This window comes from Salvelinus alpinus, chromosome 27 (genome assembly GCF_045679555.1).
Source record: "Salvelinus alpinus chromosome 27, SLU_Salpinus.1, whole genome shotgun sequence".
In the NCBI taxonomy this organism is placed as follows: domain Eukaryota; kingdom Metazoa; phylum Chordata; class Actinopteri; order Salmoniformes; family Salmonidae; genus Salvelinus; species Salvelinus alpinus.
In genome coordinates, this window is record NC_092112.1 from 26,667,797 (window position 1) to 26,693,327 (window position 25,531).

General features: G+C 41.8%; 2 protein-coding genes across 3 annotated transcripts; one reads left to right on the top strand and one right to left on the bottom strand.

The window, feature by feature from the left end:
• Positions 1-7,475: 7,475 nt before the first annotated feature.
• On the top strand, positions 7,476-13,980 carry LOC139556264 (serine incorporator 1-like). Its single transcript, XM_071369996.1, has 10 exons — positions 7,476-7,623; positions 9,437-9,598; positions 9,712-9,905; positions 10,061-10,140; positions 11,272-11,409; positions 11,554-11,723; positions 11,880-11,970; positions 12,073-12,217; positions 12,358-12,582; positions 13,070-13,980. Exons 1-10 carry the CDS (start codon positions 7,585-7,587, stop codon positions 13,206-13,208), a joined length of 1,383 nt encoding a protein of 460 aa, XP_071226097.1. The 5' UTR covers positions 7,476-7,584; the 3' UTR covers positions 13,209-13,980.
• A 55-nt stretch (positions 13,981-14,035) lies between these two features.
• On the bottom strand, positions 14,036-20,409 carry LOC139556265 (heat shock factor protein 2-like). 2 transcript variants are annotated; one of them, XM_071369997.1, is made up of 11 exons: positions 20,193-20,409; positions 19,648-19,756; positions 19,432-19,559; positions 16,732-16,856; positions 16,551-16,626; positions 16,356-16,414; positions 16,179-16,260; positions 15,786-15,898; positions 15,442-15,696; positions 15,156-15,267; positions 14,036-14,841 (listed from the first exon to the last, which is right to left on the bottom strand). In XM_071369997.1, exons 1-11 carry the CDS (start codon positions 20,283-20,285, stop codon positions 14,482-14,484), a joined length of 1,512 nt encoding a protein of 503 aa, XP_071226098.1. In that variant the 5' UTR covers positions 20,286-20,409; the 3' UTR covers positions 14,036-14,481. The 2 variants fall into 2 exon arrangements, with proteins under 2 accessions (XP_071226098.1, XP_071226099.1); XM_071369998.1 differs by having other exon boundaries at positions 15,205-15,267; positions 20,193-20,384.
• Between the last annotated feature and the right edge of the window lie 5,122 nt (positions 20,410-25,531).

The window sequence follows — 25,531 nt, forward strand, 5'->3', positions numbered from 1 at the left end:
GTTTTCTATGATTTTGTGTTTCAATGTTTTGGCTGGGTATGGTTCTCAATCAGGGACAGCTGTCTATCGTTGTCTCTGATTGGGAACCATACTTAGGTAGCCCTTTTTCCCTCCTTTCGTTGTGGGTAGTTGTCTTTGTTTGTGGCACTATAGCCCTTAAGCTTCACGGTTGTTTCTTTCGTTTATTGTTTTTGTCAGCGTCATTCAAATAAAAAGGAATATGTACGCTCACCACGCTGCACCTTGGTCCACTTCTTTCAACGGCCGGGACAGAACTACCCACCACCAAGGGACCAAGCAGCGTGCGCCAACCTGGAGGACGAGCTGGACCGGGGAGGAGAGAATGGCAGGGGACAAGACCCGGTCACGGAAGCCCGAGAGGCAGCTCCCCCAAAAACATTTGAGGGGCACATGTGGAGATTGGCAGAGTCGAAGTTTAGACCTGAGCCAACTCCCTGTGCTTACCGTGGGGAGCATGTGACTGGTCAGTCACCGTGTTATGGGGTGATGCGCACAGTGTCTCGAGTGAGCATTCACAGGCCGGTGTGCTCTGTGCCAGCGTCCCGCATTTGCCGGGTGGAAGTGGGCATCCAGCCAGAACGGGTAGTGCCAGCTCTGCGCTCAAGACCTCCAGTGCGCCTCCACGGCCCAGTGTATCCGGTGCCAGTGCCAAGAACCAAGCCTCCAGTATGTCTCCCCAGCCTGGTGAGTCCTGTGCCTGCTGCCAGAACCAGGCCTCCTGTATGTCTCCCCAGCCTGGTGAGCCCTGTGGCAGCTCCACGTACCAGACTGCCCATACGTCTCCTCACTCCAGTGATGATCCGTGGCACGAAGCCTCCAGTGATGATCCATGGCAAGAAGCCTCCAGTGATGATCCATGGCACGAAGCCTCCAGTGATGATCCATGGCAAGAAGCCTCCAGTGATGATCCATGGCACGAAGCCTCCAGTGATGATCCATGGCAAGAAGCCTCCAGTGATGATCCATGGCACGACGCCTCCAGTGATGATCCATGGCAAGAAGCCTCCAGTGATGATCCATGGCACGAAGCCTCCAGTGATGAGTCATGGCACGAAGCCTCCAACGACGGCCTCCAGTCCGGAGCCTCCAGCGACGGTCCCCAGTCCGGAGCCTCCAGCGACGGCCTCCAGTCCGGAGCCTCCAACGACGGTCTCCAGTCCGGAGCCTCCAGCGACGGCCTCCAGCGGCAGTCTCCAGTCCGGAGCCCCCAGCGACGGTCTCCAGTCCGGAGTCTCCAGCGACGACCTCCAGTTCGGAGCCTCCAGCGACGGATACCAGTCCGGAGCCTCCAGCGACGGTCCCCAGTCCGGGGCCCGCAGCGAGGGTCCCCAGTCCGGGGCCCGCAGTGAGGGTGCCCAGTCCAGAGCCCGCAGCGAGGGTGCCCAGTCCAGGGTCGGCGACGAGGGTCCCCGCACCAGAGGTGCCACCAAAGTGGAGTGAGCCAGTGGTGGAGCGGGGTCTGCGTTCCACAACTGAGCCGCCACCGCGGATAGATGCCCACCCAGACCCTCCCCTATAGGTTCAGGTTTTGCAGCCGGAGTCCGCACCTTTGGGGGGGGGGGGGTACTGTCATGCCCTGACCTTCGAGAGCCTTTTTATGTCTCTATTTGGGTTGGTCAGGGTGTGATTTGGGGTGGGCATTCTATGTTTTGTTTTCTATGATTTTGTGTTTCTATGTTTTGCCGGGTATGGTTCTCAATCAGGGACAGCTGTCTATCGTTGTCTCTGATTGGGAACCATACTTAGGTAGCCTTTTTTCCCTCCTTTTGTTGTGGGTAGTTGTCTTTGTTTGTGGCACTATAGCCCTTAAGCTTCACGGTTGTTTCTTTCGTTTATTGTATTTGTTGGCGTCATTCAAATAAAAAGGAATATGTACGCTTACCACGCTGCACCTTGGTCCACTTCTTTCAACGGCCGTGACACAAGTTAAACAATTTAAAGGCAATGCTACCAAATACTAATTGAGTGTATGTAAACTTCTGACCCACTGGGAATGTGATGAAAGAAATAAAAGCTGAAAAAAAGAATTCTTTCTACTATTATTCTGACATTTCACATTCTTAAAATAAAGTGGTGATCCTAACTGACCTAAGACAGGGAATTTTTACTAGGATTAAATGTCAGGAATTGTGACAAACTGAGTTTAAATGTATTTGGCTAAGGTGTATGTAAACTTCTGACTTCAACTGTATACGTGTTTGTTTTGGGCTTCGTCCCCGTCATGTACATGACGTACGCTATTTTGGGTAGAGAAATAAAACCCTCTATCTCGTATTCCTGCGCCTGTCTCCTATCATTATACAGTACAACGTGACATGTATTAAGCCTGTTGCCCAGCACAAAGACCAATTAAAATTTTGCCGACTATTGAGTAATACCATTAACGTATCTTTGTATTCTATTAAAAGTGTATTTATTGGCCTCCATAGTGTCGCAGCAGTCTAAGGCACTGCATCGCAGTGCTTGAGGCGTCACTACAGACCCTGATATGGAAATTATAATTTAGTATTGGCGTTTGCATTCCCTCAGTTTGAATGTACCTGTCATACAATGAAAGACATAGGCCTATTTCAGTCATTGCACATTTCTAATGGATTAAGGTATCCTACCAAATGAATGCTTGAATTCATTTCTTGTGTAGTGGTTCATCTATTTGTAGAATATGCCTATGCATCACTGAACACTAGGCGATGTGTCACCTCCACAATTGCTCTCTTCCCAGAAATAAAATGAGCAATGAGGTTTTCTGGAAACGTACTCAATTATGAAACGTAACACTGAATCCTAGACCAGACAGCCAAAGAGAAAATGAATTTTCCATGGTATAATTGTGATATTAAATATGCATGTATGCATGGGAGGGCAGAGAACATATGCACCCCTTTTCAGCTGGAGAATACACAGACTAACTAAACTGGGACAAAGCCACTGCAATGTTGGAGCTAGAAACATTATCATTTCACTGCAGCTGCAATAACATCTGCAAAATATGTGTATGAGACAAATAAAATTTGAATTTGATTAGCAACACAGTTTTGTGTTGTGAACCATGTAATGATGCAAATCCATTTCAAGAGTCTCAAATTGTTGGGGTCTCTTGTGATGGTGGGAAAAGTGTTATGCATGAATTTCCCCTAGACTTTCCTATTCTACTAAATCATCAGTGACAGGCTATAGTCAGAGTTTCTTTGCTATAGTAGCTTGGAGAGGTAAAACGAACTGCCTCAATACATGACGACCCTTGATAGAATTAGGCTATTGTGTCCCTAATCTTTTCCGATTCCCATTAATCCAATTAGTTTTATGAGTACTGTCTGAACAAGGAGTCACTGCCTCGTATTGCACAGAGTAGGCCTATGTAAGGCTTTCATCCAAACCAAACAGGGTAAAGAATAGAATTAGATCAGGGAGGAAATTAATCTTCTTAATCAAACAAAAGCAATTAAAATAGCAACAAGCTCAGACTGTGCTCAATACACAGCCAAAATTAGGGTAGCCTCATGCTCAGTGAGGAAAGGCTCAATTATCACCTGAGCAAGGTATCTGGAAAACTGATGCCCATGTGAAACCCACAAGCCAAGGCTCGTGCGAGGCTACTTCTGAAACTCAAAGTACTCATGGATGACTTCCTAATTCTCCATATCCAGAATATGTGTTTATCCAAAATAGCCTAAAGGTGATAAAGTTACCAAATATCTGATCTAACATCATGTTTGATTTGTCGACTGTGAACTTTAACAGTAGCCCTTCGCTCACTGAAAAAGCCATGCATGAATCATACCTATTTCCCACACTTTCTCTTTTTAATCTATCAGCAGCATTTGTACTCAGGGGGCATTTACATGTTCAATGTGACTCAATTATTAAAATTAGAAAACAGCTAAGAAGTAAGTCAATTCAATGAGATTTTCTTCTCAAATCAAATCAAATTTTATTTGTCACATACACATGGTTAGCAGATGTTAATGCGAGTGTAGCGAAATGCTTGTGCTTCTAGTTCCGACCATGCAGTAATATCTAACAAGTAATCTAACCTAACAATTTCACAACAACTACCTTATACACACAAATGTAAAGGAATGAATAAGAATATGTACATATAAAAATATATGAATGAGCGATGGCCGAACGGCATAGGCAAGATGCAGTAGATGGTATAGAGTACAGTATATACATATGAGATGAGTAATGTAGGGTATGTAAACATTATATAAAGTGGCATTGTTTAAAGTGGCTAGTGATACATTTATTACATCAATTTTTTCATTATTAAAGTGGCTAGAGATGAGTCAGTATGTTGGCAGCAGCCACTCAATGTTAGTGATGGCTGTTTAACAGTCTGATGGCCTTGAGATAGAAGCTTGTTTTCAGTCTCTCAGTCCCTGCTTTGATGCACCTGTACTGACCTCACCTTCTGGATGATAGCGGGGTGAACAGGCAGTGGCTCGGGTGGTTGTTGTCCTTGATGATCTTTTTGGCCTTCCTGTGACATCGGGTGGTGTAGGTGTCCTGGAGGGCAGGTAGTTTGCCCCCGGTGATGCGTTGTGCAGACCTCACTACCCTCTGGAGAGCCTTACGGTTGTGGGCGAAGCAGTTGCCGTACCAGGCGGTGATACAGCCCGACAGGATGCTCTCGATTGTGCATCTGTAAAAGTTTGTGAGTGTTTTTGGTGACAAGCCGAATTTCTTCAGCCTCACCAAGCTGTCTGTGTGGGTGGACCATTTCAGTTATTCCGTGATGTGTACGCCGAGTAACTTAAAACTTTCCACCTTCTCCACTATTGTCCCGTCGATGTGGATAGGGGGCTGCTCCCTCTGCTGTTTCCTGAAGTCCACGATCATCTCCTTTGTTTTGTTGACATTGAGTGTGAGGTTATTTTCCTGACACCACATTCCAAGGGCCCTCATCTCCTCCCTGTAGGCCGTCTTGTCATTGTTGGTAATCAAGCCTACCACTGTAGTGTCGTCTGTAAACTTGATGATTGAGTTGGAGGCGTGCATGGCCATGCAGTCATGGGTGAACAGGGAGTACAGAAGAGGGCTGAGAACCCACCCTTGTGAGGCCCCAGTGTTGAGGATCAGCGGGGTGGAGATGTTGTAACCTACCCTCACCACCTGGGGGCGGCCCGTCAGGAAGTCCAGGACCCAGTTGCACAGGGCGGGGTCGAGACCCAGGGTCTCGAGCTTAATGGCGAGTTTGGAGGGTACTATGGTGTTAAATGCTGAGTTGTAGTCAATGAACAGCATTCTTACATAGGTATTCCTCTTGTCCAGATGGGTTAGGGCAGTGTGCAGTGTGATTGCGTTGTCTGTGGACCTATTGGAGCGGTAAGCAAATTGGAGTGGGTCTAGGGTGTCAGGTACGGTGGAGGTGATATGGTCCTTGACTTGTCTCTCAAAGCACTTCATGATGACGGAAGTGAGTGCTACGGGGCGAGAGTCATTTAGGTCAGTTACCTTCGCTTTCTTTGGAACAGGAACAGTGGTGGCCCTCTTGAAGCATGTGGGAACAGCAGACTGGGATAAGGATTGATGGAATATGTCCGTAAGCACACCAGCCAGCTGGTCTGCGCATGCTCTGAGAACGCGGCTGGGGATGCCATGCGAGGGTTAACACATTTAAATGTTTTACTCACGTTGGCTGCAGTGAAGGAGAGCCCGCAGGTTTTGGTAGTAGGCCGTGTCAGTGGCACTGTGTTGTCCTCAAAGCGAGCAAAGAAGTTGTTTAGTTTGTCTGGGAGCAAGACGTCGATGTCCGCGACGGGGCTGGTTTTCTTTTTGTAATCCGTGATTGACTGTAGACCCTGCCACATACCTCTCGTCTCTGAGCCGTTGAATTGCGACTCTACTTTGTCTCTATACTGACGCTTAGCTTGTTTGATTGCCTTCCGGAGGGAATAGCTACACTGTTTGTATTCGGTCATGTTTCTGGTCACCTTGCCCTGATTAAAAGCAGTGATTCGCTCTTTCAGTTTTGCGCGAATGCTGCCATCAATCCACGGTTTCTGGTTGGGGAATGTTTTAATAGACGCTGTGGGTACAACATCAACGATGCACTTGCTAATAAACTCGCTCACCGAATCAGCGTATTCATCAATGTTGTTGTCCGACGATATGCGGAACATATCCCAGTCCACGTGATCGAAGCAATCTTGAAGCGTGGAATCCGATTGGTCGGACCAGCGTTGAACAGACCTGAGCACGGGCGCTTCCTGTTTTAATTTCTGTCTATAGGCTGGAAGCAACAAAATGGAGTTGCATTGTAACCATTTAGAGGGGGAAAACACATTGTTTCAAGTTAAAGTCTCAGGAGAATCAGGTACAAATGTGGTCTTGGTCCTGCCACTGATAGCCAGCAAAGAGAGAGCAAAATGGTAGATACTGCTGTTTGTCTGGAGTGAAATTGAAGGGAATGTGAGACAATTAATTTGATTTATTCCACCCTGGATACAGTTGCATTCAATATGTAACAATGTTCATTGAACAACAATGAAGGCATTGTGTTTAGAACAAACTAACAGATTCAAAGCAACAAATATGCCCATTTTCTGAGTATGCTGCATTTATTCACACTGGTGCATGATCACATGTTTGATCACATACGCAAGGCTAACCGGAAATGAGTCATAGATGGTGGATTCCCATTAAAAAAACAGAAGTGGCAGTGAGATTGTTAAGAAAGAAGTGATAACAGGGGTGGTATTAAGTGTTGAGGAGGATCAGTTGAAATGGAAGATTCCCGGTGTCTGTGATGCCCACCGTTTGGTGCAATGGAGAGCGTGGGGAAACGGAGAAGACATTGTCTGTCCTGCTGAGCTTTGATGTAGAGTCTTTGTCAACAAGGTCAAGTTAGGAAGTGTAAGTTATCCCATGAGAACTTTTGTTTTCCGAAAATGCCAGTTATGGGCATGTTGCAGTAGTGTGTAGTAGGGAGATCCCTAGATATGAGAAGTGTGCAGGAGCAGTGACGAGAGTGGTAGCGGAAGATGGGTACAGGGTGAGGGATATTGAGAGGATTCCTGTGGATAGGCAGAGCTCAAGAGAGAGAGCGATGGCAAGAATATGTGCTTCAGTAAGGTGTGATTTTTAGTATTCATAGCCATGGTTGTCAATTGTACTGTAGAAATGGATCGGAAGTCACAGAAAATAGAGGTTGTGGTGGCTGCTGCAGAGAAGTACTTTGGATTGCAAGGATTTTTTGCAGAACAGTTGCATGGGGTGTTGAGTGGTAGAGTTCTATCCTCTCAGACCGTTGGTCTGGAGTAGGATTAGATAGGGTTAAATAGTGGAATGGGGTGTTTTTTAGTTTTCTTAGAGGGTTAATAGTTGGCAGGGGAATTTTAATTTTTTCAAATTTTGTGTAATTTAATGTAGGTACATAATTTAATGTAGGTACAGTAGGCCGTGAAATGCCTCACACACCAGTACAGTAGATGGCGGTATATGCACCTTCAATTGGATGCGATCCACCAATCAAATCCTAAGAAGAAGCGCGATTGTATTGTAAACAGACGAAAAGCATCCATCTTTTACAGCACAGAGAAGTCTTATTTCGGCAAAATCATGGGGGCCGTTCTCGGACTGTGTTCCATGGCGAGTTGGGTAAGCCTTCGTTTTTATGATAATTAAAATAAAAGTCTACATCACTCAGATCCACTTTTTTTAAAACGGACCGGATCAAATATTTATTCAGACGACAGTTTCGCTAGCTACTGTAATCCTAAAGTAACTGTAGCTGTGTTAGCGTCAATGAACAACAACAAAGCCAGGGTGGTTCCCTGTTCAGTATGGCTTGGTGCATTGCCTTTTAATCAAATACATTGGCCCCGGGTAATCTTTCTAAAACATGATCACAATTTTAGCTAGCGTCAGATGGTTAAAATGATCATCATGTTATTGATTAACACTCGTCATATGCAGGTTTTGACAGTTCCATCCCCGAACTGGTTTGCTTTGCTTGCTCTCTATACGTTTACATTTTCAATTCTACAGCAATGTAGTTGAGACCTAGCTAGATAGCCACTTTGTTATTGATAGTGCCTATATGTTCAAGAGTATTTTAATGACCCACATTTCACAATGCACTGGTAGCCTAACTGGAGACGTCATAGTTAACGTTAGCGGTTATCTAGCTAGGTCTCAAGTAGGCCTACATTGCTGTAGAATTGAAAATGTAAACGTATAGAGAGCAAGCAAAGTAAACCAGTTCGGGGATCGAACTGTCAAAACCTGCATATGACGATTGTTTATCAATAACATGATGATAATTTTAACCAGCTAGCTACTGCCCGGTACTTGGAAATATTGCAACACCGTAGCTAGGCATCAAAACAGAATCAGATGTCAGATCACCGTTAACTATGACGTCTCCAGTTAGGCTACCAGTGCATTGTGAAATGTGGGTCATTAAAATACTTTTGAATTTAACGGCACTCAGTTCAGTTAGGCATATGTCTGTTATGTGATTTATATGTTTAAAGTAATGGTAAGATAATTACTAAATTATTTATACTTTCAAATTAATGTTAAGGCAATAACTAACAGTATTCCACCCTGTCACTGGATAATAGAGTGAGATCTATTTGAATCATAAGACTAGAATTGTGCATAGAAAAAGAGGAACTGTTAACAGACAAGGAACTGTGGCAGACAACTTGTGACCACTGTGAAACTGATAACAGGGAAGGAGGTCTCCCCACCCAGAGAGGGGAGAAAGATTATGTAACGTGTTGCAGGATATGATAAGCAATGTAGGTGTTGAAGTAAGACTTGTAAATGGCATTGCCAGTGTCAGGAGAAGAGGAGGGGCATTGATGACCATATGTGAGGTATATAACCAAGTGTGCATTGTATGATTTTTAGAGCTCTCGTGAATAAACATTTAGACTATTGTAGCTGGGCCTCCGTCTGTTTCATTCAACCAGAATCTTACAAACTCTGGATTGCAGACTGAGTAGTTTAATTGAAGTTCGGTTTATGAACATTGAGAACATAATTCTCTTAACAATGTCTGGTATTGTTTCCTATTTAGTTTAACTAATTATATTCCTGAAACTATTTTCAAGCTAAACGTGTACCGTTAACTGCCTGGTCTCTCTTCCACATTGGTATCAACTTGATTAGGTTTGACACCTGCCGTGACCAGATCTCTATTCTTAGCAGAGATTTGGTTTCCAACGCAGTTAGCAACTTGGGAAAAACAAGTGTGTTGGTGTTATGTCAACCCTACGTAGATTTATTAACTTTTATCAATGAATGAAAACTCTATTGACTTTGTACTTAGGCTATATTCTAACTGTAAAACCATTCAGCGGTGGGCAGATATATTATTCTGTCAGCATCAGTTCTATACTTGTATGACTTAGCTAATTGGTTTGAATCACATTTAACCTCATTCCCTTGTCTTGCCTTGTAGATCCCCTGCCTGTGTGGCACTGCCCCCTGCCTGCTGTGCAAATGCTGCCCCAGTGGGAATAACTCCACTGTCACCCGACTCATCTATGCCTTCTTCCTCCTGCTGTGCGTGGGCATCGCATGCATTATGCTCATGCCAGGGATGGAAGAGCAGCTCAAGAAGGTACCAAACTATGCGTTTTATGTATTTGATATACAACATTTACAATTAAGACAACTAATTCTACACATTTTTGTTTGGCCTGACTAATTACTTGTGCATCTTGGCTCTTGCAGATTCCAGGATTCTGTGATGGGGGAATGGGTACATCAATTCCAGGTGTGGAGGGTCATGTCAACTGTGATGTCTTGGTTGGCTACAAGGCTGTGTACCGTATCTGCTTCGGCATGGCAATGTTCTTCCTGCTCTTCTCCCTCCTCATGGTCAAAGTCAAGAGTAGCCAGGATCCCAGAGCTACTATACACAATGGGTAAATAGCACTGTGTCTTCTTCATATATGGGTAATGACAATATCAGTAAGCATTATATACTGCAATGCAGGAAGATAAATAAGGAACAAGGGTATCCATAAGTATATTTATTTCAAACAGGTCGATCAGTTAAAATACTTATGCTTTCTTTTAGGTTTTGGTTCTTCAAGTTTGCTTCTGCGACTGCCATTACCATTGGTGCATTCTTCATTCCAGAGGGTCCCTTCACAACTGGTAATGGCCCTTTTCATACAAATAATGTTTTTCTGTCTCATAGAAATGTATAGTACCAGTCAGAAGTTTGGACACACCTACTCATTCAAGGGTTTTTCTTTATTTTTATTATTTTCTACATTGTAGAATAATAGTGAAGACATCAAAACTATGAAATAACACGTATGCAATCATGTTGTAAAGTGTTAAACAAATCAAAATATATTTTAGATTCTTCGAAGTAGCCACCCTTTGTCTTGATGACAGCTTGGCACACTTTTGGCATTCTCTCAACCAGCTTCACCTGGAATGCTTTTCCAACAGTTTTGAAGGAGTTCCCACATGCTGAGCACTTGTTGGCTGCTTTTCCTTCACTCTGCAGTCTAACTCATCCCAAACCATCTCAATTGAGTTGAGGTTGGGTGATTGTGGAGGCCAGGTCATCTAATGCAGCACTCGTCGATCTCCTTCTTGGTCAAATAGCCCTTACACAGCCTGGAGGTGTGTTGGGTCATTGTCCTGTTGAAAAACAAATGATAGTCCCAATAAGCGCAAACCAGATGGGATGGCGTATCGCTGCAGAATGCTGTGGTAGCCATGCTGGTTAAGTGTGCCTTGAATTCAAATAAATCACAGTGTCACCAGCAAAGCACCATCACACCACCTCCTCCATGCTTCACGGTGGGAACCACACATCTGGAGATCATCCGTTCACCTACTCTGCGTCTCACAAAGACACGGTTGGAACCAAAAATCTTACATTTGGGCTCATCAGATTTCCACCTGTCTAATGTCCATTGCTCGTGTTTCTTGGCCCAAGCAAGTCTCTTCTTATTATTGGTGTCCTTTAGTAGTGGTTTCTTTGCAGCAATTCAACCACGAAGGCCTGATTCACGCAGTCTCCTTTGAACAGTTGATGTTAAGATGTGTCTGTTACTTGCACTCTGTGAAGCATTTATTTGGGCTGCAATTTCTGAGGCTGGTAACTCGAATTAACGTATTCTGTGCAGCAGAGGTAACTCTGGGTCTTCCTTTCCTGTGGCAGTCCTCATAAGAGCAAGTTTCATCATAGTGCTTTATGGTTTTTGCGATTGCACTTGAAGCTAATAATACTCACTTAGCCTGTAGCTAGTTCACATTTCTCTCCCTTAGTTTGGTTCTACATAGGAATGGCTGGAGCTTTTTGCTTCATCCTGATCCAGCTGGTCCTGCTGATAGACTTTGCCCACTCCTGGAATGAGTCCTGGGTGGAGAAGATGGAGGAGGGCAACTCTCGCTGCTGGTATGCAGGTATGGTAATCAACAGGAGCTTCTCTTTAAGAATACCTTGTGAAAATGCACTGGTGCCAGGTTGAGTTAAAGCAACCCTCTGTGTCTACACTTTTAACTCCCATTGTCCAGAAATAACCAGTAAGTCTAATTTCTCCCGTGCAGCTCTGCTGTCTGCTACCACCATCAACTACATCCTGTCCCTGGTGTCTCTGATCATGTTCTACGTCTACTACACCCACACTGACGGCTGCACTGAGAACAAGGCCTTCATCACTGTCAACATGCTGCTGTGTGTCGGAGCCTCAGTCATGTCCGTCCTGCCCAAGATTCAGGTAAGGAAGTGCATTGGACCAGCATGTCAACTCACACTCCATGTTGTACCCCAAAAACCTTAGTCTCTGGACCTTCATCTTGTATAATAAACATGTAATTATAATATGTTCTGACACATTTACATCTTAGTGTTATCTCACCCCTTTTCTCAACAGGAGTCCCAGCCAAGGTCCGGGTTGCTGCAGTCTTCCATTGTGACTCTGTACACCATGTATCTCACTTGGTCTGCCATGACCAACGAGCCAGGTGAGAATTTTAATGATCAAATGTTTCCGATACACCAATAAATGGCTAGCTCTTCATCAAGACAAGCACTCGAGTAAATGTGTTTGTCTTTGCCATCCACAGACAGGAAATGCAACCCAAGCTTGCTGGGTATCATTGGCCTCAACAACACCACCCCAGCTGGTAAGGACCACCCTGTTGTTCAGTGGTGGGATGCCCAGGGTATTGTGGGGCTGGTCCTGTTCCTGATGTGTGTTCTGTACTCAAGGTAAGGAAACAAGTCCGACCCAAACAACAATGTCTGCAGTTTTCTCTTCGAAGAAACTGCTAATGCTATTTTACCATTTACCAGCTTTGTGCAGTTGCTATTGACCCTGAATATAACATGTTATCCATTCATTCCTATAGCATCCGCAACTCCTCCAACACCCAGGTGAACAAACTGACTCTGACCAGTGACGAGTCTTCCCTGATTGAGGATGGCCACCACCCTGAGAACTTTGACGTGGAAGATGGTGAGAACCGTGCCGTGGACAACGAGAAGGACGGAGTCACCTACAGCTACTCCTTCTTCCACTTCATGCTCTTCCTGGCCTCCCTCTACATCATGATGACCCTCACCAACTGGTACAGGTGTGTATCCTCACTCTCTTGGATTATTTGGTCTGGTAGGATGATAACTAGGCAATTGCAGTAATGAGTCTGTAGCCTTAGTATTGAATATTGTGAAATATACACAGGTCATAACATGTAGAAGTTGTCCCTTTTCAGGTTTAGAAGTGACTGCTAAATGCTAACTCCCTTTCATTTAAGATGGTTAGCATAGCTAGTAAACAAATCTGTGGTGGTACAGTCGTTTTTAACTCTAATGCAATTGATTGGTTAAGTATTACATGAACATGTATTTGGGTTGACATCCATACAAGCATTATACTCCGATTTTTACCTCAACAGTGTGAAATGCACACAAACAGTAGCCTAAATGAGATCTTTCCCTCACGGCACTTTTCCCCCACACATTTCCATGGCAATTCCATTGTTTTGGTCGAGTTTGATTGACCTCTTTTACCGCATCTATCCCTCCTGGGTTTGACTTGTCTGTTGTTTTTGATTTTCTCAGCCCTGACTCCAACTATGAGACAATGACCAGCAAGTGGCCCTCTGTGTGGGTGAAGATCTCCTCCAGCTGGATCTGCATTGCCCTCTATGTGTGGACTTTAGCAGCCCCACTGGTCCTGGTCAACCGAGACTTCGACTGATGATCTAAAGAATGGGGGGCAATCATTTGCTCATGATCATTTTGAATATTCAACTCTGTAAATACTGTATGTGTATTCCCCACCCACCCTTTTTGTTAATACACTGCATGCATGCTATAGTATTGAATACATGGGTGTTTTATGTACCATGTTTTATCCTATTGCAAAGTTAAAGAATGTTTTTTGCTGAGTTGGGGTTGTAAAGGTAGCCGGGGCTTGGAGATGGTCAGTGAAAGGAGGACTCTTCCTCAACTGTAATTGACTCTGGATAGGAGACATTCAGAAAGAACCATTGATTTGTTACAAAATGGGCAAGACTGCTTGATGTTTGATAATATGCTACACTTTGCTTTAAGTTATACATATGTAGCAATGAAGTGCAGGGTTTCAGATATTAGCTCATTGTTGTAATCCTAGGTTAATTTCCATCAGTGATGTACCAGTGGCATATTATAGGCTAATCTACCATCATGCTTTGCTGTGCTTTCCTTTTCAGAACATCCTCCCAAATAGCAAAACAAACTACAGCTTTCCCTTTTGTTATCATGCACATCTTGTGTTATAGGTCAAATATTAGTCCTTCAGTTTTGTGTACCTTGTTACCTATGATTCACACTGGAGTTATCTTAATGTAAAATACTGATGTTCAGTGGATAAATTATTTAACATACTAGAAATGTGTATTCAGTATTTCCAGTAGACTGACAATTGTTGTCTTTTGACATGTATTAAAGTGCATTGTAACCCACCTTTTAATAAACTTTAAGGCAAAGCATGCATTTTCTTGAATATACCTTCACCTACATAACAAAGCATTCAGAATGTAATGATGCTTTTGCTGTTCTTTTAATGTCATTGTCACTGTTAAGCTTCGCAATCTATGAATCATAACATGAAACATTGATACACACGGTACATATCAGACTACAGTACTTGAAATGATCAACATTGGGGTTCTACTAAGGAAATGCAGGCACTTCTGTTTTTTGTTCATTAAAGATTAATGTGATCCTTAAAACATATCAATACAGAAATCAATAATACAGTGAAACATTCCCCTTTTCACAAGAAATGCTGAAACCTAAACCAACAACATAATTGCAGCCTCATCTTTATCGGGGTTTACGTACAGCTGTTAGTAGATTGTTTCTTCACTAAATGACGGAATGTCTTACTTATGAACAGAAAAGTACCAAAAGATACGGGGAAATAGATCATTTTGACAAGTATCTACAAAAGGTCCAATCCTTTTTCTGCTCCTTAGTTAACCTTGTTAAATCTCCAGCTGTGTCAAGTCAGTGGTGTCGCCCTCTGGGTTGAGTTCACACAGGTAGAAGAGCGTTGACTCGCTGGCCTCTGCCTCGGTCAGGGGCTCCAGGCGGATCAGAGAGCTTCGTGGAGGCTCCTCGTCTGGCTCCAGGAGGTCTGTGGGGACCTCAGTGTTGTGCTGCAGCAGGCTGTCTCCCAGCTCTGTGGCTGTGCTGCTGTCTGCCTCTGTGGCCAAAGGGGTGCAGCCATCCAGGAAGGCCAGCAGAGGGCAGGATGTGTACTGGACCAGCTGGTTGTCTGCTGAGAAACTAGACTTGTCTCCTTTGGATAGCAGCCCTGCATTTTCTTTGGGACCACCACTCCCCTAAAGAGTGAAATGAATGAGGATTCAGAAACACAAATAAAATTCAGACAGACTTGGGGTATAATCATTATGTCAATTCTGTGGCAAAAGGTTTCGCAACAGAAACCGTTTACTCCAAATGGGAAATGCAAACGAGAGTTTCTATTGGACAAATTCAGGTAGGTCCCTCCATGTTTCATTCCATTTGCTGTGTTTGGTTCTTAAACAGTTTCTGTAACAAATACATCCCGGATATTGAATTGAGTGGGGTAACCAGGTAATTCTATACAAGTGCAAAACTGTAGATTTTGTATGGAAATGTAATTAACATAAACCTCTGTGGACTCTAAAATATCTGGATCAATGCTGAACTGCTTCCCGTACAACATTGCCTGAAAGTCTTCCAAACTGCAGTCAATGCTGTCCAAGTAGTCCATCAGCTCAACCCTGTTAAAACATTTGGATGCCTATTAACTGTAAGACGAGACAATAATTCAATAGGTCTATATCCTTACAAATGAAAAAATGCAACACAGTAATATGGAACATAATGTGAGAAAGCCTTCTCAAGTTCTTCATGAAATACAGGCCACAAACGTAAAGCTAGTCAAGTCCACTTACTTGCCGAGGAGGTTGATATTCTGAGAAATAGCTCCACTCTCATTGAGGATTGAGTCCATCATCTTCATTGGATCCTCCAGGCTCAACCCTGACTGTTTGTTGAGCTGCAAGGTGCTGCTTGTGGGAAGGCTATCATATGTGCTTATGGTGGTCTCTTCTGGTTCGATTACTAAAGAGTAGGTCTGTCCTATACTGTCAGCGCTGTCTGTCTGTGACACAGTATTGCTGTTGAAGACCTCAACTATTTCTACATCCCTAAGAATGAAGGACAGGAGAAAAGGCATGAGGATGGACGATGGCAGATGGAAATATACATGAAACAATTTTTTTAAATGTTGAATTACGATTGATCCAATGCTCTTGAGGGGCCCTCTGTGATCTCTGTGTCATCGTCAGTTACATCACAGATGACGACATCGTCAGTAAGATCAGCATTCTTCAAACCACTGACAGACGGCTGGGAGAGAGTTCAAAATGTACATCTTTAGAATAGCTTACATTGAGAAAACAGACTTTTGAAGTAACATAAACTCATATTATGGAAGAAATCTGCGCCGCCGCCAATGTCAAGTTTTGTTCTTACAATGCGGCATTTTCCTGGGCAGTGATCCTGCCTTAATATTGTAAAAAAAAAAATAATAATCTGTTTGCTAGCATTAGCGTCCTGACTGATTGGATGGACACCACCATGTACACCTTACATAGGGAGGTAAACCCATTCAGACCTCTACACATACTTTGTTGTGGTCCAGAGGAGGATCATCGTAGATTTCATGGATGTATTTAGGCTTCTTTCCATTGCTGTTCAGTAGAATAGGCCTGTAAAATGGAGATTCAGATGTAAAATGAATTAATAATGTTTAGTAATCGATGATGTCATTCAGAGGAAGAATTGCTATACTATGAAGCCTTACCTCTTGCGTTTTAAACTCATCCGGTTCTTCTGTACCAATGTGACGATGAATTGTATCAACTGCAATGAACAAAGACAATTATCATCAAAGTTAGACAACTATTATACCCTAAAGGAGAATTGTTAAGCGTTTTTATTGTGAGCAAATTGTTGGAAATATGGAAACTCATTCTTGGTGCAGAATTTTTTGCTGCACCTTCTTAATGATTTGGTGCTGTTGGGAGTGCTTCTGTCTCAGGTCTGATATTTCCCTCCATAGACCTTCATTATCTCTGTAAACAGAAATTCAAGCATGAGCATAGAACTGTCTCCAAACCAACACATCACTACTACTTTCTAACCTCCATTTGATAGCCAGGGCATGGCAGTTTGCTTACCTTTTCAGTGTGTTGAGTCTGGAATCAATGCTTTCTTGTTTTCCGTGAACATTCTGAACACTGGCCAAAATATTGGACAGGTCTTCCTGTCTGATCTTGGTATCATTTGGTCTTGCATTGGAAACCTGAAAAAATATGCCCTTATTCAGTTTGACGTACTTACTGATATAGGTGATTTATTTGTTTACCATCATATGTTTGTTTCCATGAGGTCTTAACTAGGGCTGTTGCGGTGACCGTATTACCACCACACCGGCGGTCACAAGTCGAGAAGGCAGCCAAATTCCACATGACCGTTTAGTCACGGCAATTAGGCTTCTCCAAGCTCTGATGCTGCTGCTAGTCATTAGTAGCCTACCAAACTTGCTAACTGCCTGGTACTCAGCACACTATTGTCCCTCTAATCACTATAACATCAATGAAAATGTTTTCGAAAATCTAATCAAACACTTAATGAGAACCCATCAGCTCATTTGTTTAGGCTATGCGGGAGAAAACAGAGTGATGGCCGCTAATAAAAAGAGGAGGATCCCATCAGCCTTCTATAGGCTTGCCCTACTATATTTTTTTCTCAACTTCCCTAATGCTAAGCACATTGCTTATATTTACAACAGGAGTAGAGCCTACTTGGCTGACATGAAAATAAACCACAGGGAAAAGTCCTCCATTCCCTATTTAAGTGCATAGATTACGTATTTTTCCCCACTGCCCCTGTTTCGATACAGGTGCATGACAATGGACCATTCTAAATCAAAACAAATGTCACACATACAGTACCAGTCAAAAGTTGGCTTACCTACTCATTCAAGGGTTTTTCTTTATTTTTTACTATTTTCTACATTGAAGAATACTAGTGAAGACATCAAAACTATGGAATCATGTTGTAACCAAAAAAAAAAGTGTTAAACAAATCAAAATATATTTTATATATTTGAGATTCTTCAAAGTAGCCACCCTTTGCCTTGACAGCTTTGCACCCTCTTGGCATTCCTTAATAGTTCATTTGTGGAATTTATTTCCTTCTTAATGCGTTTGAGCCAATCAGTTGTTTTGTGACAAGGGGGGGACGGGGGGGACGACAATATACAGAAGATAGCCCTATTTGGTAAAAGACCAAGTCCATATTATGAAAAGAACAGCTCAAACAAGCAAAGAGACATGACAGTCCATCATTACTTTAAGACATGACGGTCAGTCAATACGTAAAATTTCAAGAACTTTGAAAGGTTCTTCAAGTGCAGTCTCAAAAACCATCAAGCGCTATGATGAAACTGGCTCTCATGAGGACCGCCACAGGAACGGAAGACCCAGAGTTACCACTGCTGCAGAGAATAAGTTAATTAGCATTACAAGCCTCAGAAATTGCAGCCCAAATAAATGCTTCACAGAGTTCAAGTAACAGACACATCAACAACTGTTCAGAGGAGACTGTGTGAATCAGGCCTTCATGGACGAATTACTGCAAAGAAACCACTACTAAAGGACACCAATAATAAGAAGAAACTTGCTTGGGCCAAGAAACACAATCAATGGACATTAGACCGGTGAAGATTTGTCCTTGGGTCTGGAGTCCAAATTGGAGATTTTTGGTTCCAACTGCCATGTCTTCGTGAGACGCGGTGAGGGTGAACGGATGATCTCTGCATGTGTATTTCCCACCGTGAAGCATGGAGGAAGAGGTGTTATGGTGTGCGGGTGCTTGGCTGGTGACACTGTGATTTATATAGAATTCAAGCATACTTAACCGGTATAGCTACCACAGCATTCTGCAGCGATACAACATCCCATCTGGTTTGGGCTTAGTGGGACTATTATTTGTTTTTCAACAGTACAATAACCCAACACACCTCCAGGCTGTGTAAGGGCTATTTGACCAAGGAGAGTGATGGAATGCTGCATCAGATGACCTGGCCTCCACAATCCCCCGACCTCAACCAAATTGAGATGGTTTGGGATGAGTCGGATCGCAGAGCGAAGGAAAATGCGTGCTCAGCATATATGGGAATGCCTTCAAGACTTTTGGAAAAGCATTCCAGGTGAAGCTGGTTGAGAGAATGCCCAACGTGTGCAAAGCTGTCATCAAGGCAAAGGGTGGCTACTTGATGAATCTCAAATATATTTTGATTTGTTTAACACTTTTTTGGTTACTACATATGTTATTTCATAGTGTTGATGTCGTCACTATTATTCTACAATGTAGAAAATAGTAAAAATAAAGAAAAACCCTTGAATGAGTAGGTGTTTTAAAACTTTTGACTGGTAGTGTAGGAGTACCTATTTCTTTGTTAATCGCTCAACACAGAATAGCCGCATGTGCGCACTCCCTCAAATCATTTGGAGAAAATATTTATATTTTATTCAGCTTTGTTAAATTGTATTCTTCATACTATAAAATAATGCCAAGGAATTATAAGCAAATATTGTCTGCTAATTGAACTAGTGTAGCTCACAGCCATTTGGCATAGCCACATCTGGATCTAACATAAGGAAAACTCAGATTATGCTTTTCTTTTCTGAAACAGACTATATTTTCTTTAGACATGTCTAAAATAAATAATGGATTTATTGTGAAGGTGTAGGATAGATTACATGGATTTATTAGACTTTTTAAAATGGCTTGTAGACTATGTGTGGAGATGTTAAATGTGTTTATTTGCTTGACAATCAGCGGCTGACAAACCGCCACAGCCCTAGTCTTACCTTTCTTTTGATGTTTTCCAGCAAGTCATCCTGACCATGTTTAAAGTAATGATGCTGAAATTCAACTGGTCCATCCCTCTCTTGCTTTACTATGCCTGTGTCGATGTGCATCACTTTGCGAAATCCATCTGCAAATTGACCAGCCATTAGACAGCTGCACAAGAGGCATTCCAATAAAACAGCAGAGTCGCTATGTTTATAGAAGCGCTTACTTACACATATTCAGCTGTCTGACAAAGCTGGCCATGTTGTTGTGCTTGAAGAATTTGGGAAGGATATCCTTGGCAAATCGCTGTTCATCCATGACAAGGAAACTGTTACCTTCCTAAATAAATATGTATATATTAGGAGACTAGAATGTCTGCAACTACTTCCAATCAATTACATGTATGTGTGTTACATTTCAGGACCTAAATAGTGCATGGGTATTCTTGCTTTATTTGATCATGGAATGCTTATTTATATGCTCTTTTGTTAACTAGCCAATTTTATTTATATGCTATTATAAGAAGCTAGACAATTTACAAACAGATCATTCAAAATAACGTGCTAGCTTTAGCCAGCAGGGACAACAATATCAAAAGAGTATCACTAACAAAACAAAACGATGCTTCTTGAATCCTACTAATCGACACATGATTCTAGGACTAGGCAGATATAGCTACTATAACTGGCTAACTCGTTTCACACCCTGCAGAGTCAAGTGCTAGCGCTACCTAGCTCTGCCAGGCTGGCACGCTCAGTTGGGCAATTTAATTTACCTGACTCCAACAAATAAATTCATTTGTGTCAGAATCTTCCACAAGAGTCCAAAGCTTGGTGAGAAAGGCTGGTACATTTGAATTTTGTTTCATTTTGCAAACTAAAGATGGAAAGATGCCTTTTGGTGATGAAAGAAGCAAGTCGCTGAGAAGAAGAAAACAAGCGTCCTAAGCATGCATACGACTTCCTGTTTGAAGAGCAGCAGCTGATTGGTTGAATGTTGACTTACATTACGTTCACACGTGTAACATGTAGAATAATGCATAGATCATTATACGTTTGCAAATTATTGCTGAAATGTTTGAGTTTTTCTGTGACATGCATTAAAGTAACTGACCAGATTTCTATTAAATATGACCTTTAATAAATTGCAATATGAGTTAAATCGTTTCCTTCCAAAAAAAGATAATTAAGTATTGGTGAAATGTTGTAGTTTTTCTGACATGATTTAAAGGTACACTCAGCAATATGATATAGATGCAGAAACTGAACAGCATAGTGGGTCAATTTCTGAAACAACTAAGAGCGTTGAAGCGCGAGGCTCAACTTCTCTGACTTTTTGGTGACCTGCATGATGCGAACCCAAGCACATGCGCCTGTGTGTGACTTTGTGAGAGAGAAGTCTGTATCTTCTCAATATCTGTGGTGCTACTACCTGCAATGTCAATTTGCTGAGTCTACCTATAAGAGGTCATACAATACGTTTTGTAGTGATTCCTATGTTGTTGATGTTAAGAATGTTTGTTGGTCTGTGGTGTGTAATGAGGAGCATCCAGACGCTGCACTTGACACATTTATGAAATTGCTTATTCCAGTTACTAATAAGCATGCACCCATTAAGAAAATGACTGTAAAAATGGTTAAATCCCCGTAGATTGATGAGGCATTGAAAAATTGTATGGTTGAGAGCGATGAGGCAAAAGGAGTGGCAAATAAGTCTGCCCAACCGATTGGAAAATGTACTGCAAATTAAGAAATCACGTGACTAAGGTTGATAAAAAGAAGAAACTATACTATGAAACAAAGATAAATTATATAAAGAATGATAGTAAAAACCTTTGGAGCAGCTTAAATGAAATGTTGGGCAAAAAGGCTAACTCAGCTCCATCATTCATTGAATCAGCTCATTCATCACAAAGCCCACTGATAATTTTTTCATTGGAAATATCAGCAAACTTAGGCATGACATGCCAGCAACAAACGCTGACATTACACATCCAAGTATAACTGATCAAATTATGAAAGACAAGAATTATAATTTTGAACTTTGTAAAGGGAAAATGGAAGATGGAAAATTTGATGGAAAATTACTGAGGATAATAACGGCCAATATTGCCACCCCTATTTGCCATATATTCAATCTAAGCCTACTAGAAAATGTGAACCCTCAGGCCTTAAGAGAAGCAAAAGTAATTCCACTACTCAAGAATAGTAAAGCCCCCGTTACTGGCTCAAATAGCCGACAAACCAGCCTGTTACCAACCATTAGTAAACTTTTGGCCAGATACAATACTATTTTACTGTAAACAAATTGACAACTTTCAGCACACATAGAGAAGGACATTCAACAAGCATGGCACTTACACAAATGACTGATGATTGGCTGAGAGAAATTGATGATAAAAAGATTGTTGGAGCTGTTTTGTTAGACTTCTCTTTGGCTTTTGACATTATCAATCATAGTCTGCTGATGGAATAACATATGTGTTATTGCTTTACATGCCCTGCTATATTGTGGATAAAGTGTTACCTGTCTAACAGAATACAGAGGGTGTTCTAAGGAACCGCCCCTTTTTTTTTCAATTTTCACTTAAAATGACATACCCAAATTGAACTGCCTGTAGCTCAGGCCCTGAAGCAAGGATATGCATATTCTTGGTACCATTTGAAAGGAAACACTATAAAGTTTGTGGAAATGGGAAAGGAATGTAGGAGAATATAACACAATATATCTGGTAAAAGAATATACAAAGAAAAAAATCAACCGTTCTTTTGTATTTTGTTTTGTACCATCATCTTTGAAATGCAAGAGAAAGGCCATAATGTATTATTCCAGCCAGGTGCAATTTAGATTTTGGCCACTAGATGGCAGCAGTTTATGTGCAAAGTTTTAGACTGATCCAATGAACCATTGCATTTCTGTTCAAAATGTTGTAGCAAGACTGCCCAAATGTGCCTACTTTGTTTATTAATAACTTTTCATGTTCAAAATTGTGCACTCTCCTCAATAGCATGGTATTATTGCACTGTAATAGCTCATGTAAATTGGACAGTGCAATTAGATTTAAAATAATTTAAGCTTTCTGTCAATATCTATCACGGCCGTCAAAAGGTGGAGACCAAGGCGCAGCGTGGTAAGCGTACATTCTTATTTATTAAAAGAACGAACACTGAACAAACTAACAAAATAACAAAACGAACCGTGAAGCTAATATGGATAGTGCAGACAGGCAACTAAACATAGATCAAGAACCCACAAAACCAAAAGGGAAAATGGCAACCTAAATATGATCCCCAATCAGAGACATCGATAAACAGCTGCCTCTGATTGGGAACCAATTCAGGCCACCATAGACATACATATACCTAGACTTACCAAAACCCCTAGATATACAAAAACCCTAGACAGTACAAAACTAGCATTCCTACCCTCGTCACACCCTGACCTAACCAAAATAATAAAGAAAACAGAGATAACTAAGGTCAGGGCGTGACAATATCAGATATGTCTATGTCCTGGGAAATTTTCTTGTTACTTACAACCTCATGCTAATCGCATTAGCCTATGTTAGCTCAACCGTCCCGTGGATGGGACACCGATCCCGATTATTAATGGAAGCATATGCAACGTAATCCAGGTAGAATCAGGAATTCCCCGGGCAGCTGTCTAGGCCCCTAATTCGATTTTCGATCTTTACTAATGACATGCCACTGGCTTTGAGTAAAGCCAGTGTGTCTATGTATGCGGTTGACTCAACACTATACACGTCAGCTACTACAGGGATTTAAATCACTGCAACAAAGAGCTGCAGTTAGTTTCAGAATGGGTGGCAAGGAATAAGTTAGTCCTAAATATTACAAAAACTAAAAGCATTGTATTTGGGGCAAATCATTCACTAAACACTAAACCTCAACTAAATTGTGTACAAATTATTTTTGGGGGAAATTGAGCAAGTTGACTAAACTACTTGAAATAACTCTGGATTGTAAACTGTCGTCGTCAAAACATGTTGATACAACAGTAGCTAAGATGGGGAGAAGTCTGTCCATAATAAAGCGTTGCTCTGCCTTTTTAACAACACTATCAACACGGCAGTTCCTACATGCTCTAGTTTTGTCACACCTGGACTTCTGTTCAGTTCTGTGGTCAGGTGCCACAAAGAGGGACCTCGGAAAATTACAATTGGCTCAGAACAGGGCAGTACGGCCGGCCCATAAATGTACACTTAAAGCTAACATTAATAATATGCATGTAAATATCTCATGGCTCAAAGTGAAGGAGAGATTAACATCATCACTACTTGTTTTTGCAAGAAGTGTTGATGTGCTGAATGCACCAAGTTTGTTTAAACTATTAGCACACAGCTCGGACACCCATGCATACCCCACAAGACATGCCACCAAAGGTCTCTTCACAATCCCCAAGTCAAGAACAGACTATAGGAGGCTAACAGTACTACATATAGCCATGGCTACATGAAACTCTATTCCACATCAGGTAACTGATGCAAGCAGTAGAATCAGATTTAAAAAACAGATAAAAATACACCTTATGGAACAGCGGGGATTGTGAAGAGACACACACACAGGCACAGACACACATACACATGATAAGACACACACGTAAACATGGATTTTGTATTGTAGATACGTGATAGTAGAGGAGTGGCCTGAGGAACACACTTAATGTGTTGTGAAAAGTGTTATGAAATGTGATGTAATGTAATATTTTCAATTGTATAAACTGCGTTAATGTTGCTGGACCCCAGGAAGAGTAACTGCTGAAATCCCTCTTTGGAAGGATGCTCATAACACCCCCTACTACCTAGCTTTGTTTACATTAGATTGATGAGTCAATCTATGTCTTGCCACTAGGTGTCAGCCTTAGATCATGTAGTATGTAACATTTTTAGGATAGTTTCCTACCTCAGATACTTCTCAAATTTCTGCTCCTATAATTTATGCTCTTGGCACTTTTCTTCTAATGTAAATATTTGTTTGTTTTCATTACAATATGCTTTTCTTCAGCTCTATTCCCTGCATAAAGGTCTAACACAAATAAAAGTATAGCAATTATCAAAGTGCTGAAGTGAAATTAAGAATAAATTGTCAATTGTTCTTGATCATTTATTAAATTTCTGGAATATCTGGAATAAATATTTGCAATGTTCAGGACAAAATGTCCTGAAAAAACTGAGAGAAAGAATCTATTTAGTATTATAGTCATTTCAGTGGAAAAAGCCATAAAGGAGAGTTCAGGGGTTAAGTAAAACCATTTCCCTCCGCAGTTTGAGAGAGCCACTGTTGACTACCTACCTGCTAGAGTGCAGCTAGAGTACAGCAGAAACAATGTGTGGGGGTTGGTTGGCCAAAACTGCCTGCTTTGTGAACCAGATAAGCAAGGACGTAACTTATTCCCAATAGAGGGCATTTCTTATTTGCCATAAAACGTACACTATTGTGGTCTATTGTTAGGTAACTTTTCATTCGATTGGTGTTTATTGCATTCTTCAGAGGGATTAATGCAAATGTTTAAGAATTCCTAAATGCTGCACATGAACAAAATGTAATGCTATTGTACTGTATTTATCTCACACATGAACTTAATTTCAGTGCTTTTTTCCCTCTGTGGCTTAAAAACATAGGCTAACACACTACACCGAGAGGGGGACCATTTGCAGAAAGACCTATGTTGCCAACAGCGCATGCCTCTTCTACATTCAGACATCATAACAAAATGAGGTTGACAAGTGCACAGCTAATTGGGACAGACGGTAATATTACATCAAAAGACGTCATGAAGTCCTTTTAAATGGCACTAATTAGGACATTCTTTGATTCTGAGACAGAGATTATAGGAAAGGCAAAATCACAGCACATTAAAGTAAGACAGGTGATATTCTGCCTTTCATTGTATAAGTACAGGGAGGTAAGTTCAGTGCCATATGTACAATTGTCCTGGATAAAAGTAAAATACTGCTCGACCCTTGAACATTAGTATATTTAGACAGTATGGTGCTGAAGTATGTAAGTTGCTTCTTATTATATTTGACAATATTCCTGCCACGGTTGAAAAACTTCCATTGTTGAAAAAATGCTGGAGAGTAGGCATAGCACC

Coding starts and splice junctions, on each gene's coding strand:
- LOC139556264 (XM_071369996.1), top strand. CDS start 7,585: ATGGGGGCCGTTCTCGGACTGTGTTCCATGGCGAGTTGG. Junction 7,624..9,436: donor TGTGTTCCATGGCGAGTTGG/GTAAGCCTTCGT, acceptor CTTGCCTTGTAG/ATCCCCTGCCTGTGTGGCAC. Junction 12,583..13,069: donor ACCCTCACCAACTGGTACAG/GTGTGTATCCTC, acceptor TGATTTTCTCAG/CCCTGACTCCAACTATGAGA.
- LOC139556265 (XM_071369997.1), bottom strand. CDS start 20,285: ATGAAACAAAATTCAAATGTACCAGCCTTTCTCACCAAGCTTTGGACT. Junction 16,857..19,431: donor TGGAAAACATCAAAAGAAAG/GTAAGACTAGGG, acceptor ATATTTTTTCAG/GTTTCCAATGCAAGACCAAA. Junction 15,268..15,441: donor AATATCAACCTCCTCGGCAA/GTAAGTGGACTT, acceptor ATGTTTTAACAG/GGTTGAGCTGATGGACTACT.